This window comes from Pterocles gutturalis, unplaced genomic scaffold (assembly GCF_000699245.1).
Source record: "Pterocles gutturalis isolate BGI_N339 unplaced genomic scaffold, ASM69924v1 scaffold177, whole genome shotgun sequence".
NCBI lineage: Eukaryota > Metazoa > Chordata > Aves > Pterocliformes > Pteroclidae > Pterocles > Pterocles gutturalis.
The window spans coordinates 3074-3295 of NW_010112264.1; the positions used below are offsets into that span (position 1 = coordinate 3074).

The window sequence follows — 222 nt, forward strand, 5'->3', positions numbered from 1 at the left end:
GTCCGGGTGTGATGTTGTACCACATGAGCATCTCCACAGCGTTCCGGCAGTACGGGCAGCCCCCCCTCACGAACACGGTCACTTTGCCATCACTGATGGTGTTCCTCACAAACTGCTCGGCCATGCTGCTGTTTCCGGAGGAGCAGGAACGCTGCCCGGCACCAGCGAGTAGGAGGGACAGCAGCAGCCTCAGCCCAGGACATTTATGGAATGCATGGGGCA

General features: G+C 59.9%; 1 protein-coding gene across 1 annotated transcript in view; it reads right to left on the minus strand.

Annotated features, from left to right (window-relative positions):
* The window catches only part of LOC104462118 (glutaredoxin-1-like), a 3063-nt gene extending 2939 nt beyond the window's left edge, over positions 1–124 (minus strand). The window contains exon 1 of the mRNA XM_010073950.1: positions 21–124. Within this exon, the coding sequence (XP_010072252.1) occupies positions 21–124 (104 nt within the window). The remainder of the gene's footprint in view (positions 1–20) is intronic.
* Positions 125–222: the final 98 nt, after the last annotated feature.